This window comes from Bombus impatiens, unplaced genomic scaffold, assembly GCF_000188095.3.
Source record: "Bombus impatiens unplaced genomic scaffold, BIMP_2.2 scf_0102, whole genome shotgun sequence".
In the NCBI taxonomy this organism is placed as follows: domain Eukaryota; kingdom Metazoa; phylum Arthropoda; class Insecta; order Hymenoptera; family Apidae; genus Bombus; species Bombus impatiens.
The window spans coordinates 2,629,668-2,649,971 of NT_176521.1; the positions used below are offsets into that span (position 1 = coordinate 2,629,668).

Consider the following 20,304-nt stretch of genomic DNA (forward strand, 5'->3'; position numbering starts at 1 on the left):
ATTTTCAAATATTTGTAGCGTTTTTACTAAAGTAATGTTATAACATTTTAACGATGCAATTTTTCCAATGATTTTATATTTGAATATAGTACTGGGTCATTTTTAACGTAAAACTTTCTATATTAATAACATTTCTCATTTAATATTTCTCATGTTTTAAACGTTTGTACCGTTCTTATTAGATTGTTAGTAGCTGAACATTTCTAAGAATTTACTGTTGAATTTTAAACTAGTTTATTTTGAGCATTGAGTTTTTTCCATTTTCATAATATTTCTCATTGATGTCTCCCGTTATACGCTTTAAATATTCCACCACCTTTATTAAATAAATATAATATTTTAATAACTGAATATTTCATGCGACTTACTGTTGCAATTTTAATTAGGTAACTAGGTTATTTTTAATAACAGATTTTTTATTCATGTTTATCATATTGGTATTCGATATTAAATTTCAGTATCCGGTATGAAATCCTTAGACTAGTTTTTTTTTAATAAATAACTTAACTGCTAAAATACGGCGTGAAAAATATTTCTAACAGGCATAGTTTCGCCATTAATTGAAAAAAGAGAGACTAAATTGAGTTTGATGTTAAAAGGTAGCAAATTTAGAAAAGGGTAATTGTTACAGCAAACATACAAAGTAGTTTGAACAAGAATAGAGTATCGAAAGTAGATAACTGATGTTTACGCATACAAAGTATTAAAAACATGCAAAGTCATGTATGTCAAACATCTGTGTTATATGGGCAGAGCTTATGCAGAACATATGCAAAATGTATGTAAAGTTAAAAGGGGTGCAAGCGATTTAAAGACTAAAATTCTTTACAAGCATTCCAGGAGCTTCAAGATAGCTATTTCAGTTGTTAAGGTTAAATTCGCATGGGCATTTAAAATATTATAGTAGAATAAGTACAAACAAATAATGTAGACGATACATTCTCAGATAATGAATACTGAATTACGCGAAGTAATGAAGTCGAAATGCAAATGATTATTTAATGAAAACAGTTACTTTACATAATATGTTATCATTAACGTTATAATTTGTTAATTAGATGATATAACATATTTACGTAAGTATTTGTACAGTATTTACTTAAGTACCTGTATAATTACATTGTACAAAATGTTCCATAAAATTCTGCAATTTTATGAAAGATCAAATTAAGGGCGTTTATATGTCCTATTAAAATAATTCTTTGTATGATTAAAGATTTTATAAAAGATTTTAAAGATTTTATTTAAGGAACACTAAATAGGAATGGCACGTTAAAAGCAAAGATGTGTTTCAGTCATGCTTGAATTACTCGGAATGAGCGTGTAACTTGTAGCAGTAAACGTGTGAAGTTCAATTACGATAGCTTGAGCTTTAATTTACAAGTCACGATAGGGTTAAATATGATAATTTCTGCCGTCGATACGAATACTTCAATTGCAATCTGTTTACAAAGTATATAATTTGTTTAACGAGGCAACGAAACATTATTTCTTAAATAAACGTTTCATGACATTGTAAAATGATGTTCACGAGTCCAGTTTAAATTACATCAAAATATAATTTTTGTTGAAAGACTATATAATGGTTAAATTATTGATCATTATTTCTGCTCCATTAATTTTTGAACTTCATTATTGAATCGTTATTTTAATAGTCACCTCATTAGGTTAATACCCTTAACAATTTATAAGTTAATGTACTTAACACAGTATACATGTATTACATTATGTATTATATTCCATAAAACTATTCTAGTAAAATATATGTTGACATTCTTCTCACAGTAACGAAGATCGACAAAATCACAGCCTCAATAAAGCATCTCCCATAAATGGGATATGGGCGAGGTATAAAGTTTACTGTATAAAGTAATGATATGGATGGAGCTTTTGGGATTTCATTGTTCGCGAAACCGATCTCTGACTGATGCCATATTCATCTGCTGTTTCAGGCTGGGGTATTGTATGCTTTTACTATGCCTATACTTATACCTACATTCACCCCTTGTGATCCCACATCGAATTTAGTCTTCGTGTTCTACTTCGTTCGACATTTTTCAGTTTGCATATATAGAACAAATTTTATCGTATTATAAAGTTGATTCAATAGAAAAACATTAGTATATTTCTATATATAAAGAAAGTTCCATTTAATTTACCGAGAAAAATTATGTCAGGATTAAGCTGATTAAAAGTTAATAAATCATCACTAAAAGATTATTTCTTCGATTTAGATGATACGTGGAGTACAATCAATATTTTATTATGCCCTCTTTTATACATAATGCATTATAGAATATGTAAGAGAGTCTCATTGACGATTCTGTCTTGATTAATTGACGTTTCCGCCTAGGAAGTTCTGCTAGTCTTCTGTTCCTTTTTAAACGGATCCAAGTTTTCTACTCTACGCCCACAGTAACACAATTTAAATTAAAATGCACTTTGATCGAACGTACAATTACTTTGTGCATGTCCTCATTCTATTTTCTCACTTTTTTTTCTCAAGCGTGCAACGAATTTGTAAATCATAAGTACTACATTGTTTCGCATAGATTTCCATAGATATTGGTACTCCTTAGCTTGAGCTCTTTTTCTTGGTTATTTTCTTTTTCATGACTATATAGGTATATTTCGCAATACATTATGTCGAACAATAGCTATGTTTAGAACAAATTAATTGTCAAAGTTCGAACGAAACTTATATGTCAATGTATTATTTTGTTCGGCAAATCTGAATTTTAATTTATGAATTTAAACAAATTTCTCATATATGCTGCATCTCTTATGTCTATCACTAATTATTATTATCGAATGTTTGGGAGTCACATAAATATTTAATGTGTCAAGTATCATGGATTTATAAATATAACACAGAATACTTTGCAAATTAATACATCATTTAATTCTCACGAACAGTATTATTTTTTTTAAATGTTTCACATCCTCCTCAGATTTAGACACTTTATTTATCTATATACATTAATAAGACAAGTTGTGAAATACAAGTTCATCGCAATGCACATTACTCAAAGAACTAATTCCACCCGGTATCTATCTCGTAATTACTTCGTTAATGAGGCTTGTCCCTGTTGTAACAAATGAATAATTTTAGCTATTCAAACATCACGACTGTTATTTTGTATAAAACAAGAACTCTCTTTAATTAGTGTATCTGCTTACTTTACCTCATCAACGTGTACTTCTCTAAATACCCACAAATTACTGACGCTTTACTACTTTATTTTATACATATAAGTAGAATGATCTTTGGCATTAAATCAAGTCGACCGTACTCTAATGATGCAACTAAACAAATCTTCTTTTAATTTTCAAACTGTTGTACTTTAACCACTGAATGAATCCTTCGCAGAAACACGACTAGTGTACGGAATATTCATGTTAAAACTCCCCTTACACAATCATTACAGTAGTCTATTTGATATTTACTAAATAAACTCCCAGTATTAATTTGTCATATGACGGGGAGCAGCGAGAACTTCTATCTAGATTCTGAATTGCACAAGGAAATTGGACGTGTATTTATACGTCTACGTATGGTATACATTTTGTGTGGTTCTCTCTCTCTCTTTCCAGATAAATTGCTCCTGAACATTTGATTATGCATTGAAATGTATGAAATTAAAAGATATACAATCAAACTGTTTATGCAATTTTAATGTTTTATTAAATTTTATTAAGTCCGGAGATAGATTATATAAAAATAGAAGAATGTATAAGTTTTCTTATTTTCCGTAAAATTTGAATAATTTTCCAATTAAAAAATCGGATAAATCTTCATTTCTGCTTAGAAGGTTAGCCGAAATTTTTTAGGATAATATAGCATCTGTGTTTTTAGTTTATTAACTTAGTAATTGCTTTTTTAACATAATATGACGTTGTTTTACCTTTCATTATATGTAAGATCATTTTCACGTAAAATCAGTTTCCGTCTTTATAAATATGATCTTTGAAGATGTGTTAATTATAAACATAAGCCACTACTTAAGAAATGTCTCCTCTTATAATCTCTCTTTTTATAGCTCGTTTTCTTACGATGTATTACTTCCACTTATCTTGGTTATACATCTTCAGAGAATGCTATACATCCCTTTCATTAAAAACGATTTCTTCAATACAATCTTCCTTGTTATAATATTACATTCGTTACAAATATATATAATTTATTACTATGATTTTATATCTTGGTATAAATTAATAAATTTTTCAAACAAAACATTTATTACTCAGTTTTTGAATTAAGAAATATTCTTCAGCGTATCTTTTAATTGAAATTTTAAATTCTATATTAAAAATTTGCGAGTACATAATTACATTTCATCGAGAAGCGGCGATAATAAAAGAAGTATTTATCATATGTTGAATATGAAAAAATAAAGAAAGCCGTTCTTTTGTACAGTACAATGCTTTGACTCTCAATAGCAATTGACGTATTATATACCCGGAGTTAAATAAACTTTTGATTAAACCTTTTAATGGGTCACTGTAAAGCAATCGTCGGCTTTTTCTTCTTTTTTATTAGCTTTGTCCATGCATTTCTGGGAGTCGCTGAATTAACCGTTGTATGCAACACAGTGAGCGAAAATTTAAAAATCGGAAAAGGTCACTTCACAAACTCGCGCATCAACTTTTGATTGGCGTTTTAATTACTACCACTTAAACTTCAATTCTCGTGACAAGTCGCGTAGGGAAAAGCCTAGTTTTTTCTTCCACGGTCGAGTCAATGGCTTTAGTTGGCAGATCTACTATATTCTAGAAAATCGCTTTCCGCAAACTCGTTAATCCATCGATCTTAATATTTAAAGGGAAGGGTAAACTTTTAACCAAATATTTTATAAAAAATCATTTAAAAAATGGATTGTTGTAAATTTATAAAATTTTAACTTCGAATTGATTCTTATGAGTAGCCTTGCATATACTTCTATTTGATTTACAAATATTGGAATTGTTTGGAATTTTAGAGCCTACAATCAATCTATTTGGTCTCTCGTTTACTCGAGAATAAAGAAATATTATACATTTATATAATTCTTTGCATTTTTTAGCTTTTTTCTTGTGAAAAGTTTTATACATCTACTGCTGCAATATGCAGAATTGCAGCACAAAGTAAACGAACTACATTTACCTACTTAATGCTATCTGAATACAAAATATTTTTTAAGTTTAAATATAAAGTATAATAGGAACGTTTCAGACACAAATTATATAAAATGGTGTATATAAGGCTGACTGTAAAACCTCGGTGACGTGCAATAATACCTTGATATATTAAAGTTGAAGATCTACGAAATTCTTGTCGATAGTTCCAACAAGCAAAAATAAAGCTTCCAATTTGTGTTTGAGCAAAGAGAAGAAGAAGAAGAAGTTGCTATATACGCTCGTTCCCATCGTTCTCTGGTCCTACATTCCTACATGGTATCTTCGGTTAAGACGCTTTCCTTTGATTCCTCTCATTGACCTAATTGACTGTGATCCCAGAGGTCTCACTTTACAATTGGCCGATTGTCGGTTGAAGATACCTTAAAAACCTCTATTTCTCACTTTTTTACATTAAATCTTCCTAGAAACCTGATTTTTGTTCACTACAATTATACAGATCTGCAGGATGAGTCTTCTAAAACTAACATTTGAGATATGTATTGTCAAAATTCTTAATTATGCGGGAGGATGATTTAGACAACAATTAAATGTTTAGTATAATTTCATGTGATTTTTTATTGGTTGACGTGTAGAGATTATATTTAACATTAAAACATTATTAAGCCATTCGTTTATGTGATATTTTCTTTAATGAGAAAACGTTAGTATATAGTATAATTATGTAGAGTGATGTTTTTTTAAATTAAACGTAATTTTTTCCAGAAAATGGTACAATCTAATGAGTCAGATCAAAGTTTTACCTTTCAGGTAATATTTTCTCAATATTTTACTAAAAGATATTTACAGGAATATTTCTTTTATGCTCTTCCATGTATTTAACGAAGATCGGAAAATGACTTTCTGTCTCGTTCCAATGAAACTGGGAAGTAAACACGTAGAAATTAAAATTCTAGCAAATTCTCAAAATCGTAAACGAATGCAGATGAACATAAGTATTAAAGAGATGCGTTCAAACCGAAAAATACGGTCGAGTGTACATCTAAATATTTGATGAATTTCCAGACTCCAATTTATTAAAAATGGAACTTTTGATGAATGAAATTCCATTCTATTTTTTTCAACGTGGGCACTTTTAGCGAGGATTTCCTTTTATTTAATTGCAGAATGAATTAAAAAGTTATTTCATAAATATTAATTCTACTTGGACTATTTATGAGGAAAATGTACTCACATTAGTAATTCATGTAGTTTACTATATCAAATTTTTTGTTAAATATTTCTTTTTAGGACAACATCATAAATAGTCTTCTAACAGGCAATTTGCCACGTAAGTTATTGTTATCTCGTTAAATATGTGAAATTTTGTACTATAGCATAGCTTTCGAACTATATTCGTATGTTTAAGATAAAAATACTGCATGTAATGTGACACTTATATCCTTAATGTAACAGATTTTACTTTGTCGTAACGGAAAATCTTTATTTATACTCTTTCTGTTTATGCTACTTAATGTTTCATACTTATCTACTTAATAAGTTTCTTTGGTAACACTTTTTTATACTGTAAACAGATTACGATGCTCGAAAGTTAATTTAAAGCGTCACAATGTTTGTCATTAATTGATAGCTGTTAAGTAACAACGAGGTGTCGATAATTTCTTGCAAAAAGTGGGACACGAACAAGCACACCTTCTTATTGGGTTACTGCGGTTGAAGATTGTCGAATTACTGCGCTTTTACCGACGAAAGTTGAAGTATGTCATTTTGCATAATCCATTTAATAACAGAAGGTGTGAAAAGAATGGAAAGGTGCCAACTGTTTGAGATTTCCATTTTTAAATATGGAAATGTTTTCATTGCATATCGAGATATTTATAACCACGATACTTAGTCACTTATAGGAAATTTAAGTGTACCAAAACGTACAGAAATCCTTAGCAAACAGCAAGTAAGTTTTACTTGGTTTTACATATTTTTCCAAAGTAAAGGAGCTTTCTAAATGTTTATATTTGGATATCTTTCGTATGATATTGTTTACAAAGTAAAGCATTTCTTTTATAATATTCTAGTTATATTTATTTATAATATTTCGAGATATTTTCTTATTCATAGAATAGAAGGGAACAGTAACGGAAGGATTTCATTGTACAATTATACACTGTTGTATCGAAGATACAATGGAATGTAAAGCTTGATCCTGTCGATGATATCGTAAGATATGTTAAGGTTGAAGTCGGGTTCTGCTCAGTTATCGTCTCCTTGGTTCTTGACACGAATCTTCGAGTGCCTATGTATGAACTTTTTCTCGGTGGAGCATTTATGTGAGAATACTTGTTGCTCAATGGAACAATTTATAATCTAGTTAAATGAGACGGACTTTAATCTTTTGTAAACATGCGTGTCTGGATTTTGTTTTACCCGATTTGCTCTGCACGACTACTCACGATCTAGATTGTAGCTACACGTGAAATAAATACCGTATACGTACCGAATACGTAAGATTTCATAAATCTTGATTCAGGATTATATTATGTTACTGTGAAAAGATTTGCAATGCAGGGATAATTAGGTACATGTTGTTATTATTACTTATTGACTTATTTGCATATTCCATTATGGATCAGTGAAAGTAATTAAATTTGATTTGCATTAGCTTGGTATTATAAATGCAAATAGTTGCCAGCATACAATGAAAGCAGAAACAAATTGATTAGATCTTACGAGAATATTAATAGTTGCTGTAGCTGTAAAGTTTACATCTATCTATATTTTAATATATATTTTTTTATTTTATTATAGTACAACGTTCTTTCTCCTTCTAAATATTTTTCTATCGGATACTTCTGAAAGATATTTTAACATTAGCTACAATGTGTAATAACAAAAATTCACACTCGAATACCAAATACGTAAAACACGAAATTGGAATAAGAAAAAATATTCTTTGCAACATATTTATTCTTTCTAGAATTCTTCTTGTAAAATTCCTCGTGAAATATTTTTCCTACTCCCAGAGCCGAATCATTTTACGATATCATGTTTTATATGAAACACACTGTGTTATTTACATATACACATATGTGTATGTATATCTGTAATTCGCACGTTGAATTTAATCAAAATTGGTGACCTAGATATCCGGCAATCCTCTTATAAATGCATGCATACATATTTTGGATGAACCGATTACATAACTTGGTTACTTAGCGAACTTAAAGGGTCAGCGTGCTCGAGACAGATTGCATCGCAGTAATGCGTGGCCAGTTCGATCGCCGGATAGACATCGTTCGATGCATTATGGTTTTCGCGAATTCGATGAATGCGCGCGTGGTTAACATACGGCAAATTAGCCTGATCGATATCGGCACGAATACACCTTATTCGCTGACGTGTGAATGCTAATTCAGTCATCGCGTTTATAACTCCATAATGGACATTAAGCCTTCAACACAATGAATTGAATTAATTGAAAGGTTGGACGTGAAAATTTTCAATACGAAAATGTGTATTATATTGTCTTTACTTTTATACTTTAACATCGAAACAAAATAACTGTTCTTGTGTCCCATACTTAACAAATATTATTCAGTTTATCGAAATATATTTTCACGATTCGAATAAAATCTACAAATCATTATAACTGATTTAGCATATACTTAGAAATATTAATAATTTTCTAATCTACTATTTTTTAATGTCTGTAACAAGTGACATAAATGACGAATGAATAGTTTTAAGGTTTTTAGATCGATCAATATAATTTGTATCAAACTTGAGAAATTACTCGAACCAGCATATACTTCATATACGAAATAATAATATGTGTCAACAGATTTTTCAGCATACAGCATTGTTAAATTTCGATATTTTTCTATATATCATATTTACTAATGTCTAAGATAAATTAAGTATTTAATCTCAAAAATAACCACAAACGTAACATAATTTAGGACGAGTGAAACGTGAATGACATTTGGTGGTCGTGTTCTTGTTTCAGGGGACCATTCAGCGTAGTTAGGAAATGCATCCACCGGCAGACAGGGCAGACGTTCGCGGTAAAAATCGTGGACGTGGCAAAGTTCACATCCAGTCCCGGTCTAAGCACGAACGGTAAGTTCTCGGAGAATCAGAACGCGTGTATACACTTTGGTGTTTTGCCATTAATTACCGCCGCCTATCCTGCTCGAAACAAACGTATTCTCTGTGCTCGATTTCATGTTTACGCACTGATTCGAAGTCACGAATTCGCCCGATCCATTGTGTCATTCGGTTGAAATTGTATTCGTTCTCCTGAACTTAGTCTCCTCGATTCTAATGTGGAACACGTGCGGCAAATTTTCGAAATTAAATATAAATCCTGCAGTAGGTATTTGTATGCTTCGCTCTCGAATTATCCGAGCGTAAGTTTTTATTTTGCTCCGATTGAGAACTTATTGTTAGCGAAAAATATGATGCAGCAATTGTTTGAATATTTTTGTTGTCTGTCAATTATTTTTAATTGTTTAATGAATTCCAATAGATGATAAAGCTTATCGCCTTCCACGATATCTTTAATTATTTTAACTATTAACATTGTTCAAGTATTTATGTGAAACACGTTATACTTTAAAAAGATTCTGATTATATGATTCACATATATGTGTATCATACTTATATCGCAAATTGTATATATTTTTAGATATACGTAGACATGCGTATATGTATAGATGCCTTTGGCCACGTGGAGTTGGTTCTCCTGATAGCAAGCAAAAATAACTTCATTCTGGACTGACATATTGTAATGTGGATAAAGATTAGCTGCGTGATTATTTAATAGTATTTAAAGTTTAAGCTTTTGACATTAATATTATTAACCATGGAAGTTATATATAAGATATGCTGGAAAGGTGATTTCTTTTTTTATAACTAATTGAAAATATATCTTATCATAGTTTTAGAGAGAAACGAGGCCTTTTATGTGGTTCGCTGTCTTCACGTTCCATTCTTCTGAAAGAAAGAAATGTATTATTTGTTTATGAGAAATACGACTATCAGAATACTTCATATAAGTGTATATTTGTTGCATGTCTAATAATAAAAATCATCTTTTTTACATACGTACGTCTAAGAGGTATATAGTTCTAATAATAGGTAAAAAGGAGATGCATCGCTTTAAAGGTTAATAATATTATGAAAATGCGTCATAGTTAGAACGTAATTTCAAGAGAATGCTGGAACGTCACAATAGTGATAAAAATCAATTTTATCAGATCCGGTTCCTATAGCAAGTAATGTTCAATGTGTTTCCAATATTTATCGTAATGTTTCTTTGTGACCGTTTCATATCGACTTTTTTCAATCCTGCAATAGCATGTCGAATAATAATTTTTAACTGTGAAAGAATTTCTATTGGCAATCTCTCTGATTTACTCGTGTCATATAATTAGTAATTGTATAAAGTTTATCAATTCAATGGTGAATGTAAAATAGACTTTTTATGAGGAAAATTAAGATAGTACCCATGTAAATTTAGTGATATATATTAAAATAGTCACTAAATCACTTTTTTAAATATTCTACTAATTTGAACCTTCTGTGATTTCAAAAAATACAAGCGAGTAAGAAGAACGAATGATTGTGATAGTATACGAATATCTTTTAAATTACGAATTATTAAACCGGTCCAATTTTCCTTGAAGTTATTACTTACAGAGTTATCAAAGCGATTCTGGTTACGTGCTGTGTATACAAATGGTTTAATGTTGTAACAGTGCGCATAGTTTAGAATACAGAATTGTGATCAAAATCTGAAGCAGTCGTTGAATTATTTATTCAATTCCCAAGTACTTTACGATACTAACGGAGAAGTTTAGAAATACTTGCAAGCGCTATATATTTTTTAGTTATAGTCGGATGAACACTTAATTACGTTAACTACGAATTGATTTCGATAGGTTTATATGGTTCTTATGATTTTTACAATGAAATTATGTTTCCATCTTGTGCTTAAGTTTTTAATTTTAGGAGAAATCTTCTTTCGACGTAACAGAATGAGAATAAATTTCTTACACTTTATGATCAGTTTTTCTTTTATCTTTTATTACATTTTCGTATGTATTATTGGAATATGTAAAAAATGAGAAATGTCATAAGTGTACGATTGTTGCAGATTTGAAACGAGAAGCCACGATATGCCACATGTTAAAACATCCCCATATCGTAGAGTTATTGGAAACATACAGCTCGGAGGGTATGCTCTATATGGTATTCGAATAGTAAGTACAACCATATTTAATTTATTTCTTTTTTCGAAGGATTTTGAAGAAGAACTTGTATTAAACTCAACGAAGTATGTTTTCAACCGACATCCCGTTTGTTTCGACTTTCGCTTCTTGCGCGTGATTTTAATAATTCATCAACGGGAACAAAAATACGGTTTCGTCATGATTTGATCTTTAGATTCTACTGGAATTCTCGTGATTTCATAAAACGTTCGTTTAGACCGCTATAGAAGCATTTGAAACGCTTTAAACATGGGAAGAAGAGTGGAATGAAATGAGAGCCGAGCGATGCTTTGGTTACGCATTTATCTGAATTTGTTCATAATTCATTAAAAGACTCCCTTTTGAATATGCTTGTCGGCAACAGCGTTTTTTCACGCACCTCTCTTTCGACCTTTGTTTTTCATTTTTTCAACTTTTCGAGTTAAATGATTTTCTAAGTGGAAGACCACGCTTTTTCAGAGCAATTAGAAGTGTAATGACATGAAAAGATCCATGATGTATCATAACTAAATTTATACCAGATTGCATTGGACTTTTTGAAATGTTCGTAGGAGGAAAAACAAGTAGGAAAAATTTAAAAGTGACGTCTCTTTAGAAAAGTAGCATTTTGTTAAATGTGCATTTTGTAAATATGTACCCTCACTTTCTAACTTCTCTAATATAACTTTTTGTTAGTTATTTGGCAGCTTTATGATGCCTTTCCTGAAAATTTGTCCTTTTTAGTAATGAATTTAGTAGTAAATTTTTGAGATAGCTTTTGTAAGCTTCAAAGGTACTCAGCTTTTCTATCGCGAGGAAAACGTTTTATAAACATCAAACTAAATGTTGGCAGGATGAGAGAAATTTTTGATGAGCGTTGCACATTTCGAATTTACAAATTACTATTTTTTATATTTTTATATTATTATATTTATTATATTCTTTATAGTGAAAGTTTGTTTCCATTAACGCGAAATTATTGAAGTCAGAATTTTTATCCGTATGGTGTTTAATAATACGTATGTACCTATGTCAATTTCTGGAGTACCACAATTAGTTTTTCTCGATACTCTAAGCCGCAATTTTGTTGAGCCAGTTACTAACCATGTGTTGTATGTTTCCCTTTCATGCAACATAATTATTGGCACTTATCCTGTAGTATTTATAATAATGTCAATTGAAACCAATTAATTGCTTAAAACAAGTATTAAAGATTTGATGTTTGTAATTTACAATAATCTCTTGAGTATATAATTTTCAATTTGTGGTAAATCGTGAAATCGTTTACATTATAATTTTTGCAAATTTGAGAACTTAGTAACCTTCGAATAAAATTTATTTGGTTTATCTAAAATTGCAATGAAGATTACTTGGATTCCTTGAAGACAGGGACTTTTCAATTAATATACTTTCAAACCGTAACTTCCTCGTCACTCTGTAACACACATATTGTGAAATACAGCTGTACTAAAATAAAAAACAAGTAAAATGGGATGGCAAATTCATACATGTTTGACGACATACCACTTTATTTAGCTACACATTTCTCGGTACAACATTCGACTCTCGAGAGATCAATTATTTTAAGGTATGTGTATGTACAGAGAAATGAAATGAAAGAAATATCAATGTCGTCTTAATATTAAAAAGCTAAATATTTTTAAAGTTGAATATTTATTTCTAGAACATGTAGTTGAAAGTAAAATAAATGAATTTTAGATATGTACAATATATATGTATATTGTCGAAAAACAATATATATTTTGTAATACCTGAACGCATATCGCTTGAGGTTTGTCAGAGAACAAACAAAAAAATATATTTTATAGAAAGGATTTCAAGATAAAAAATGGGTCCGTTAGAATAATCCTCAGCGAAAAAAAAGGTCGAGAATATGTAGATTCTAAAAAGCCAACCATATCCACGTTCTATTAACATACGTATACATACATACATGAAAACAAGGCTTTAAAACCGAGAAGTGGAACCGTTACTATGGAATGTTATAGCAACGAATTAAATCGTTTGCAGTTAGTTTTAGGCGAGAAAAAGCTGTTTGATAGCTAAACGCCACCATTGCATAGCAATGCTCGGTTTTACACGTTCCTTCAGTAAAGTAAACGATAATAGGACTTAAGATAAAAAGTTTTAATGTATTCAATCTATTTTGCGGTTCAGCTGATTATCCTATATTTAGATTCATGAAGTAGAATGCTCTTACTTGCAAATGCAATTATGAAATGTTGCTAGTAATGAAAAATGGATGGTTTAATTAACTTAAAATTTCAAACCTTTTATGACGTAGTAAAAGAAATATTAAATATTAATTAAATATTAAATCATTAAATATCGAATATTAAATATTAGAAAATATAAATATATACTCTTAACATTATGCGATATAATGCGATATATAAAAAAAATTGTTGAAGATAAAAATAATAGACGATGCAGAGTATTTTCACTTCTAAATATACGCTCGTTTACTCCATTTAATTAATTTTAAATTATATATCAAGAGTATTGTTTAATTACATAGTCGTATCTTCGTTTTTTCGTTCTGTATCTCCAGAAAATACTGAATTATAAATAAATAATTATTGTTTAATCGAAACAAATCAAAGCAACGAAGTTTAGAATAGAGAATCTATATAACATTTGTTTGATTAATTCTCGAATTCAAACACGAAACGTTTATGAACGTGACCGGATATGCTCGAAGTTATTGCTACGCAAACTAAAATCTGTAGAAGATATTTACATAGGTTTGTATGATTGCAATCATCAGTGATTGTGGCAAGGATCCGTACCGATGAAATTTTCGTATTTAATAATGAAAAGCGATATACAATCCTCGTTCATAGCATGTGCAAGGAAAATTCTGTGGCAAAAAAAGTAGTCATATCTACATTTAAAAAACGTAGTTAATTTTCAAATTGACAGGCAATATTTTGTGAGTGGTATTTATGTATGAAAAATTATCTAAACGAATTTTTCAGTATTTCAATATTCAATTTTTGCGGCATTTGTAAACCATATACTATAATAATTATTTATTTAATTTGCAATAATGCTCTTTGGAATAGCAAGATCAATGTTGTATGCCCCGTTTAAATAAATTTAATAGAATAGTAAAGTAGGAGAAAAAACGATTATTCTATGTTAATATTAGAACTATTAACATATGACACGTGATATCTTGTAATGTGTTGTTCACAGAACCTACACGAGCTATTTGCATTGTTGAGAAACGTTAACCTAATTGTTTAAGGAAGTAATGTGTTTGTAATACATGCTTTATCGTGTAACGAAGAATCGAGAAGCTATTGCAAAATAATCTATTCATGGAGATTGAAACTGTATTAATAAAAGAAAATAGAAATAAATAGATAATAAAGTCGTCATCGTAGAATGAAATAAGCTTGTATGTCAGCAGTTGTTCTAATTGGATACTTAGTATTTACGAAGCAGCGTGTGACACATCATATGAGTTAGCCACGCGTTTTAATAGACATACATGTCAAGAAGCATGCAAAGTTCTTAAATGGTAGATTCACGTTACGTGCCGTCGTACTTTACCATTATGTCAAAGTATTATATATTACGAGCAATTCTCTGTAAAATATTACACCATTCATTAAAATTTACGTCATACAAATTTCATTACGTTTCTTTATGTGAAAATATTTTTGTGAGAAAAACTTCTTCAATTACTATTGTTTGAATTTGTCTGTCACGTACTAACCAGTACCCTCATAGAAACTTTACGTCATTATGAATCGACCTAATTAGTGTTGAATGAATCCGCGATAATTGGGACACATCGTGTTATAGCAGGGAACTTCGTTACGATTGTTAACATAATCAAGTCAGACAACGTTGCCGATTACTGATTGTCAATGTGGTTTGTTAATTTAAATTGTATTTATTTCTTATGATCAATAAGCACTACGCATGCATTTTGTTGGCAGCTTAAAAACGTACACTTAGTACGGACGAAAACCAATAATTCTATATAGGGTGGTTGGTAACTGGTGGTACAAGCGGAAAGGGGGTGATTCTACGAGAAAAAAGAAGTCGAAAATATAGAATAAAAATTAAAAAAAATTTTTTTTTTTAATTTTTCCATCGGGACAACGATCTACAGTGAGATCCGTTATAACGAGACGTGATAAAGTGCACGCGTACCGAGCGAAAATTCAAAGTCGATTTTCTCGAAAACAATGCCTCAAACGAAAAATTTTTATTCTATATTTTCGACATCTTTTTTCGCGTAGAATCACCCCCTTTCCGCTTGTACCACCAGTTACCAACCACCCTATATAGAATTATTGGTTTTCGTCCGTACTAAGTGTACGTTTTTAAGCTGCCAACAAAATGCATGCGTAGTGCTTATTGATCATAAGAAATAAATACAATTTAAATTAACAAACCACATTGACAATCAGTAATCGGCAACGTTGTCTGACTTGATTATGTTAACAATCGTAACGAAGTTCCCTGCTATAACACGATGTGTCCCAATTATCGCGGATTCATTCAACACTAATTAGGTCGATTCATAATGACGTAAAGTTTCTATGAGGGTACTGGTTAGTACGTGACAGACAAATTCAAACAATAGTAATTGAAGAAGTTTTTCTCACAAAAATATTTTCACATAAAGAAACGTAATGAAATTTGTATGACGTAAATTTTAATGAATGGTGTAATATTTTACAGAGAATTGCTCGTAATATATAATACTTTGACATAATGGTAAAGTACGACGGCACGTAACGTGAATCTACCATTTAAGAACTTTGCATGCTTCTTGACATGTATGTCTATTAAAACGCGTGGCTAACTCATATGATGTGTCACACGCTGCTTCGTAAATACTAAGTATCCAATTAGAACAACTGCTGACATACAAGCTTATTTCATTCTACGATGACGACTTTATTATCTATTTATTTCTATTTTCTTTTATTAATACAGTTTCAATCTCCATGAATAGATTATTTTGCAATAGCTTCTCGATTCTTCGTTACACGATAAAGCATGTATTACAAACACATTACTTCCTTAAACAATTAGGTTAACGTTTCTCAACAATGCAAATAGCTCGTGTCTATCTCGTAAATATCGAGATTCGAACAATTTGTTCAATTTTTTGCAGAAAACGCAGTTTGAAATAGCAGGACTCGCACTCTTGTTTATTTCGTAATTTCCATTGTACGAGAAAAGTTATTGAATTGTATTTTCGTATGAAAAGAAGAATGTTATGCTTTTTCAGTATCCCGAATAAATAAATAAAATAAAAATTTGTCGATTCGTTACGTGATGTATCTGTGTACAGTATTTTAAAAAAGTATTTGAATATTGGTACAAACATTTCGAAATATCATTAACGCTATTCATGTGCATAACATTCATATGCATTTTAAGATTAGTTTCGAATTTTACCAATATAATCTTATCTCACTACAGTAGTAATGAAATTTCAGTGTCGTGTAACATGCACGTTATATCCAAAAAGTTTTCTATGTTAACTGTTTAAAAATTCTACGGACCACTGTATATATTTCTTTTAAGATCATTATGTTTTGTTATGCAGTCCTTCGAAATACGTGTCCGTATTGAAGGTCCGTAGCAAAATACGATTTTTTTTCCGATGCTCCCATAAATTGTTACACCTTGTAAATTATGCATTAATGTCGTGCTTCTGTTTCAGTATGGATGGCTCTGATTTATGCTTCGAGGTCGTTCGGAGAGCAACTGCTGGATTCGTGTACAGTGAAGCGGTAGCCAGGTAAGAAGATCTTTACATTGTGCAAAGGTTGTATTTCAGCCATAAAAGATATTCCTTTTGTTTCGAATGTACCATCTAAGCACAGCGCTATCTTTTACAATTTAATAAAAGAAAAAATATTTACCCTAGACCACCTGAATTGCAACAGCTTTTTATTATATGTATCAGTGATGTTGTATCACAGTGACACGAGTTTACGACATAATTTACACGGAGGTTCACTTGATATTATTAAAAGACATGCTATTTATCTCGAAACAATACTGCAGTTATTAATCTCACTATGATCCTTACGTTTTCCTTTCGTCATCCAGTCTTCGTGTTCTCATTTATATAACACCATTTCTCCATTTCGAGAAACGATAAAAACGTCTGTTTTTCGTGAATAATGCTGTTCCATAAGTTTATTCCTATTGGAATTAAACAATCTTTTCCGTTTAAATCAGTATTAAACTACAAAAATCCGAGATTAAATCCTCAGTTAGCTAGTTGTTGGAAAAATATTGTTAGAATCGTAAAGAAGATTTGTAAATTGCAAAATAAAGCCTGTACGATTTGTATTAATCGAACGATTAATATAAAAATCACATTTACGCTTTGCAAATACTATTCATTTCAAATATTAGATTTATGGAAGAAAACATTTCAAAAATTTAAATTTGTATTTTTGAATAGAAACTTCGTGCAAAAATGTTTCTTCTTAATGTTTCCTATATTCTAAAAGAATAAACTATCAAAGTGAACCGATAAAAGTTATCGCGATAACGAAAGTTTTCGTTTCAATCACGGATTATCGAATATATTTAGAATATTGAATTGTTCTCTGCTTATCTATACACCGTTGTTTAACTGTGTAGTATGGTCATTAAGATTTCGGAAGCAGATGATGTTTACTTATGAAAGTTTTGGTCGCCAGTTTGCTGAATCTATCTACGTCGAGTAGAGGTAGATTAACCAGCAGAATGATGGACAGTGTAGGTACATGTCACGTCCAAAACTGTCTCTGAAATGCGTTTGCTCTCTTCATGGTCATTTGTAAGCTCACGTCGTACCTCATAGCTATCACTTTTGAATGTCTGTAGCGAATGTCAGTTAGCGAATCATTTTATTCTCTCGATTAAAAATCCGCATATTTTTACGTGTTTTTGCTACGGCAAAATTACAATTTTAAGGTTACAGGTAAATAGAGAATGAGAAATATCCCGTAGCGATATAAACGTTCATAACTAACTTTAATTTTAATACACTATTAGTAAATTCTCAAAGAAGTAATTGAAATTAATATGAACAATTTGACCACATAAGGACATGATAAATAATATATTTATTTGTATGTGCTTTAATGGTATATATTAATATATGTATTGTTAGTAACAATTGTTACTAACAAGTAACCACAAATTGATCAAAATGACCGGATATTACAGTACAGTGAGTACTACTAATTCTATGAATCCTTTCAATTATTTGGAAGTATGTAAATTCAATGATAATTAGTTAACAATTTCAGCGAACTTCTGATGTAATCTATGATATTTAGAAGAGGTAAAAAATTATTTAGATATTTTAGATATCTATGTAGTTCTTCTTAAAATATATGTATGTATATATCCCTTTTTCGGTTGTCCAAACTCAAATATTCTCTTGAGCCGTACTATGTCAGCTACATTGATATTTGATATTTCACGTTGAAAAAAAGAATTTCAATAGTGCACTAAACATAAATCTCTGGGGACGTAACTTATATAAGTTATGGATGTGCAACCTTCTCGACTCACAAGTTCGGAGTTATAGATACGTTAGACATGCGAGATGCATTAAACCTAGTTACAAAGTTATTATTCGACACCGTCGAAAATTCACTTTGCTCGGAAACAATAGCAAAAGTCAATCTCCATTTTGACATTAATAAATTATTTGTTACGCTTTCGCTATATCCCGAAAGTAATCAAAAGTTAGGATTACTAGTCAAATACAGGTTAGTAAAATTAGGAACTACATTTAATATCTTAGATATTAAGAGCTCTTAAGAGTACGTACGTTAAGATAGTTTCTAAATTCGGAGAAATTTTGTTATTATAACTACTTACTAAAGTAATCACAATAATTTTACACATTTAGTACGATGTATTTTTTAAAATTTGAAGAATTTTTTATAATTTTTGCAACAGTTCCATATATGTTTCTTACATTACACATTTTCCTTTCTCCTTCTTTTCTATTTTTTAAATTTTTATTTCTTTCTTATTTTTATTTTCATTTTCATTTTTATTTTTATAGAAAATATAATAAAAAAAAACTTTGTAACATAAAAATGTTTTACATGTTTTCTACAAGATGAATAATCAACTTCACGAATTGTTTGAAACATTCCAATATTTAAAACATATAAATCACGAAAAAAAGAGAGAGAGAGGAAATGTACGAATCTATTACATTTAACAAACTTTTATGGGGCAGTAATTCGTATTAGCCAGGTTTATATCAACGAAAACAATGTTTCACAGGTGAACTTAATTTATTGGTATTACGAAAAGGTCGCGTTATCTTCTAACGGGTGGATAAAATAAATTTTCACATATTGCTGAAGTAAATATGTAAAACATTGGACATGTCGTATCCTTTCTGTTCATCGTTGATATTTAGGATTCCATATATTGTACAAAATGCAGTTATTAAACGCTTATCGTTTCGTTTCCATTCGATATCAATATAAAGTAGTACATGTACATATATATTTTCGAACATTCGATTCGGCTGTTTATATCGTATCGAACACTCGATAGTCGATAACTCGATTGAAATATTTACCTGTTAATCAACTTGGAAATATCTTACAAGTACATGAAAGGGGATAAACTGTTGTATTAACGAATTGTATCCGACAACCGTTTCGCCCTTAACAGAAAGTCGATTGAACTGACGTTATCTAGACAGTATAACGAATATGCAATAAATACACGAGAGCCGAGCGCTTTGACCATCGTTTTTTATATCTCGGTCAACCTTCAATAATCCCTGTATCTCATTCCTTTAACATTTTCCTTAATCGCCTGACCTATACGGTTAAGAAGCATAGACATTTTTACGCTATTTAAACCCGAGTTAATTTTACTTTGACCATTTTAATCCACAGTCGTTGTGTTTTCA

General features: G+C 30.3%; 1 protein-coding gene across 8 annotated transcripts in view; it reads left to right on the forward strand.

The window, feature by feature from the left end:
• The window catches only part of LOC100749869 (peripheral plasma membrane protein CASK), a 263,940-nt gene that overhangs the window by 13,367 nt on the left and 230,269 nt on the right, over positions 1–20,304 (forward strand). For all 8 annotated transcript variants that reach the window (XM_024364715.2, XM_012394923.2, XM_024364716.1 and 5 more), the window contains exons 3-5: positions 9,116–9,228; positions 11,267–11,372; positions 17,077–17,154. In XM_024364715.2, the coding sequence (XP_024220483.1) occupies positions 9,116–9,228; positions 11,267–11,372; positions 17,077–17,154 (297 nt within the window). The remainder of the gene's footprint in view (positions 1–9,115; positions 9,229–11,266; positions 11,373–17,076; positions 17,155–20,304) is intronic.